The 4,747-nt window shown below is 42.2% G+C and overlaps 1 protein-coding gene across 1 annotated transcript in view; it reads left to right on the top strand.

Moving 5' to 3' along the window:
• Positions 1 to 4,747, top strand: part of ZC3HC1 (zinc finger C3HC-type containing 1) — a 25,753-nt gene that overhangs the window by 15,405 nt on the left and 5,601 nt on the right. The window contains exons 2-4 of the mRNA XM_012813726.2: positions 391 to 518; positions 2,750 to 2,904; positions 3,696 to 3,939. Of these exons, the coding sequence (XP_012669180.1) occupies positions 402 to 518; positions 2,750 to 2,904; positions 3,696 to 3,939 (516 nt within the window). The 5' untranslated portion in view covers positions 391 to 401. The remainder of the gene's footprint in view (positions 1 to 390; positions 519 to 2,749; positions 2,905 to 3,695; positions 3,940 to 4,747) is intronic.

The following is a 4,747-nucleotide window of genomic DNA, read 5'->3' on the forward strand; positions in this document are numbered from 1 at the left end:
GGCCGGGCTGGATTCGAACCTGCCACCTTAGGTGTATGTGGCAGGCACCTTAGCCACTTGAGCCACAGGCGCCAAGCCGACCACTCTCCTCTATAATTAATTTTAAGTTCATGATGGAGCCTTACTGTGTTGTTCAGGATAGCCTGGAGCTCCTGAGATCCAACATTCCTTTCACCTCAGCTTCCTGAATTGGGACTACAGGCACTGTGCCTGTCTTCTGCTATATAAACATGACCATAATGGCATCATTACAATCCTATCAACAAAAACCAATAATTTCTTAATATCATCAAACATATCTCATGAATTTTATGCTTCCCCATTGTTCTATACATTTTTTTCTTTTTATACTTTGAATCAATATAATCATCCAGTTTACTTTTTCCACAGATCGATTTGGGATGCTGCCATTGGATGAGCCTGCTATTCTTGTTAGTGAATTCCTAGATCGTTTTCAGAGCCTCTGTCACTTGGACCTCCAGCTTCCTTCCTTGAGGCCAGAGGACTTGAAAAACATGGTGAGTTTTTTCTGGTGAGGCTACAGTGACCTCCAGATGTCACTTGCATTTATACACAAAGCATTTCTTTTAATAACAAGAGGATACAGTTAAGAAGACATCTACTTATCTGTCTCAACTGATCTTTTCAATCTACTAGAAAGGTGACTTTTGAGTGGTCCATTTAAATGTTTAGATATGGTTCTTTAAATGGCATAAATTCTTTTTTTTTTGAGACAGAGTCTCACTTTGTTGCCCTTGGTAGAGTGCTATGGTGTCACAGCTCACAGCAACCTCACACTCTTGGGCTCAAGTGATTCTCTCACGTCAGCCTCCCGAGTAGCTGGGACTACACACGCCCACCATAATGTCCAGCTATTTCTAGAGATGAGGTCTCCTCTGGCTTAGACTGGTCTCAAACCTGTGAACTCAGATAATCCACCTGCCTTGGCCTCCCAGAATGCTAGGATTACAGGCATGAGTCATTGCGCCTGGCCTTCATTTTTTTCTTTTAATGTGACTAGAGAGTTTATTTGGGCCAGGTTTTAGGACGGGAACCCAGGAGCATAGATTAGAATTGCCCTGAATATATGTTCTTCATAAATTTAATTTAATCTTGATTTATTACTTAAAACTATTTAACATAATATACTGAAATGTGACTGCATATAGTTTCCTCCATACTATTTTCTAGAGGAAGTTCTAGAGAACAATTGATAAACTCGCTTCTCTTTGTAAATAGAAATGTTGAAATGCTCTACTGCCTCTGTACTTCAAAACTGAATAAATATTTACTGTTTCATTTTGTTATGCTATGGACACTCTCTCTGTGAGGACAAGCTGTACTATAGAAAATAGCTTCTCCCAAGTTAAGACGCTGGTGTGGGGTTTAGCCTCAAACTGTTAATCTCTGATGCCAATTATAAATGTTACCCTGGCTTGGGCACAGTGGCACATGCCTGTAATCCCAGCACTGTGTGAGGCTGAAGCAGGAGAATTCCTGAGCCCAGGAGTTCAAAACCAACCTGGGCAACAAAGTGAGATCCTTATCTCTACAAAAAATAAATAAAATTAACTGGGCATAGTGACATGCGCCTGTATTCCCAGCTACTTGGGAAGCTGAGGCAAGAGGTTTGCTTGAGCCCAGGATTTTGGGGTTGCTGTGAGCTAAGATCATGCCACTATACTCCAATTTGAGCACAGAGCAAGACCCTGTCTCTAAAAAACAAACCAATAAAAAATTTTTTTTTCTTTTTTTGAGGCAGAGTTTCACTTTGTCATTCTCAGTAGAATACCTTGGTGTCATAGCTCATAGCAACCTCTAACTTTCGTGCTCAAGGGATTCTCTTGCCTCAGCCTCCCCAGTAACTGGACCTAACAGTACCCACCACAGTGCCTGGCTATTTTTTTTTTTTTTTCAGAGACACAGTCTCACTTTATCGCCGTTGGTAGAGTGCTGTGGTGTCACAGCTCACAGCAACCTCCCTGGGCTTAGGTGATTCTCTTGCCTCAGCCTCCTGAGTAGCTGTGACTATAGGTGCCCGCCACAACGCCCAGCTATATTTTTGTTGCAGTTTGGCTGGGCCGGGTTTGAATCTATCATCCTCGGTATGTGGGGCCGGCACCCTACCTACTAAGCCCCAGTGCTGCCCAGTGCCCAGCTATTTTTAGAGATAGGGTCTCACTCTGGCTCAGGGTGGTCTCAACAGACTCCTGAGCTCAGGCAATCCACCCACCTCAGCCTCCCAGACTGCTGGGATTACAGGCATGACCCACCAGGCCCATCTAAAAAAAACTTTAAATGTTAAAAATAAATAAACGTCACCCTTTCCTAGTCAAGGCAGTTTTTCACCCTATCATAGTTCTTTTATTTTTACCACAAAAATAAAGACTGTGTAACTCTGTTATTCAGGCCAGGACATAAGCAGTAATCTGTTTTCATTATTTGGGTTTACATTTACAGGTTTCAGAGAAAATCTGAAACTGGTAAATTAAAAACAATTTAGTGCTGAGATTTGGTAGTTCTAGGAAAATTATCCCCTTTCTCAATCAGCAGATCCACAGTAATTCAGAAGGTTTCTCTGTGATACCATGCCCTGTCCTGGAAAGAAATCTTCTCTATAAAGAGAATTGTCTTCATGTTTGCCATTTCTTTTCTGATTTTGGCTTATATCATTTAGATACATCATTATGTACAATTTTTCTTTTCATGGTGATTGAAACTTGAAGTGTTTTGCTTTGTTTCCTTGTAGTGCTTGACAGAAGACAAGATCAGTCTTCTTCTACACCTGCTTGAAGATGAACTTGATCACCGAACTGATGAGAGAAAAACTACAACCAAATTAGGTTCAGACATCCAAGTCCACGTCACTGCCTGTATTCTCTCTGTGTGTGGCTGGGCGTATAGGTTAGTCAGGAAATTCTGCCAGGGGACATGAACTGTGAGCACTATACCACATTTTTGGAAATCACATGGTGTTTCCTGTGAGAAAAACAGAGACAAGGAGAAACTTGAGGGTGGGAATGGTGGGGGCAGAGATGAATAGTAAGAATTGGTAACAAAGCCAGAATTAGAATTCAGGAATCCCTGGTGTTCACAACTGAGCTTTGTTTCTGATACTGTCACTACCCAGCTGGAAATTTGTGTTCCTATAAATAGTAAAGCTTCTTTCTAAAAATAGAAAATAAGCACCTTTCTATTTTTAGAAAGGAAGAAAATCAGCTTAATTGATTTAAAAAACTACCAAGGGAAGCACCAGCTGGAATCCTCTAGGCCCCCATATTGGTGTTTTCACTCCAGCTGCTCAATTTGGCATAGACACCCTCTGAGATAGAAGACTGTTCAAAGAAGTCTTGAATTATTTTTGATACGCTTTCTTTGGTAGATTAAGGAATGTTTTCCACTTAAAAGGAAAAAATGTTTTAAGAGGCACAGGAGAAATATATAAAACATACCTTGAAAATAATCTTGGTTAGAGAGCACACTGAGACCCCTAGCTCTTTCAATAGGAAATATATAGGAGATGATGAAGCTGAGGTGTTGAGGATGGAGGTTCTGAGAGGACATGGTTTCCAATTCCAATTCTGGCTGGACTGCCAGAAATTTTATGAGATACAGCATACTCATGAATCATTACATTTAGTCACTTGGAAATGTTACCCTTAGTGAAAACTCTATTCTTTTTCATTCTTATCTAGTTCTTCTTTGGAACCCATGCAGCTCTCCCTGATAACGTGTTCACAGTGCATGAGGAAGGTGGGACTCTGGGGCTTCCAGCAGATTGAATCATCTATGACTGACCTGGACACATGCTTTGGCCTGACCAGCTCCCCCATCCCAGGCCCTGAGGGGCGGCCAGAGCGGTTCCCTCTGGTGCCTGAATCTCCTCGGAGGATGATGACCCGGAGCCAGGATGCTACCTTTTCCCCAGGCTCAGAACAGGTATGGACTTAGCTTATTTGGGATTGACTTTTTCACAGCATTCTTTCTTTCTTTCTTTTTTTGGGGAGACAAAGTCTCCCTTTGTCACCCTCAATAGAGTGCTGTGGCATCACAGCTCACAGCAACCTCAAACTCTTGGGCTTAAGCGATTCTCTTGCCTCAGCTTCCCAAGTAGATGGGACCATGGTGCCCGGCTGTTTTCTTGTTGCAGTTGTCATTGTTTAGCTGGCCCAGGCCAGGCTTGAACCCACCAGCCTTGATGCATGTGGCTGGCACCATAACCACTGTGCTACATGCGCCGAGCCTTCACAGCATTCTTAACTGGTATTGTTGGTAGAAAGTTAGAAATTAACTTAGGTAGCTCATGGCTTGGTGCCTGTAGCTCAGTGGCTAGAGTGCCAGCCACATACACTGGAGCTGGTGGGTTCAAATCCGGCCCTGGGCTGGCCAAACAATGACAACTACAACTAAAAAAACAGCTAGTGTTGTGGCAGGTACTTTGGAGGCTGTAGGCAAGAGCATTGCTAAGCCCAAGAGTTTGAGGTTGCTGTGAACTGTGATGCCAAGGCACACTACCCAGGGTAACATAGTGAGACTCTGTCTCCAAAAAAAAAAAGAAATTAACTTAGGTGGTAGGTAGGCTTCACTTCCCACACATTGAAAAGAATACCATGTAGTATTTTTGTTTACTAATGGAAAAGCTAAACTCATATAAAAATGCAGCATTAGAAAGAGGGACTCTACCTAACAGATTGTGACCTAATTTTTTGTACCCTTACATTGACCTGTAATTTAAAAAAAAAAAAAA

The sequence above is a fragment of the Otolemur garnettii genome, unplaced genomic scaffold (assembly GCF_000181295.1).
Source record: "Otolemur garnettii isolate 467f Iridium unplaced genomic scaffold, OtoGar3 scaffold00293, whole genome shotgun sequence".
Taxonomy (NCBI): Eukaryota; Metazoa; Chordata; class Mammalia; order Primates; family Galagidae; genus Otolemur; species Otolemur garnettii.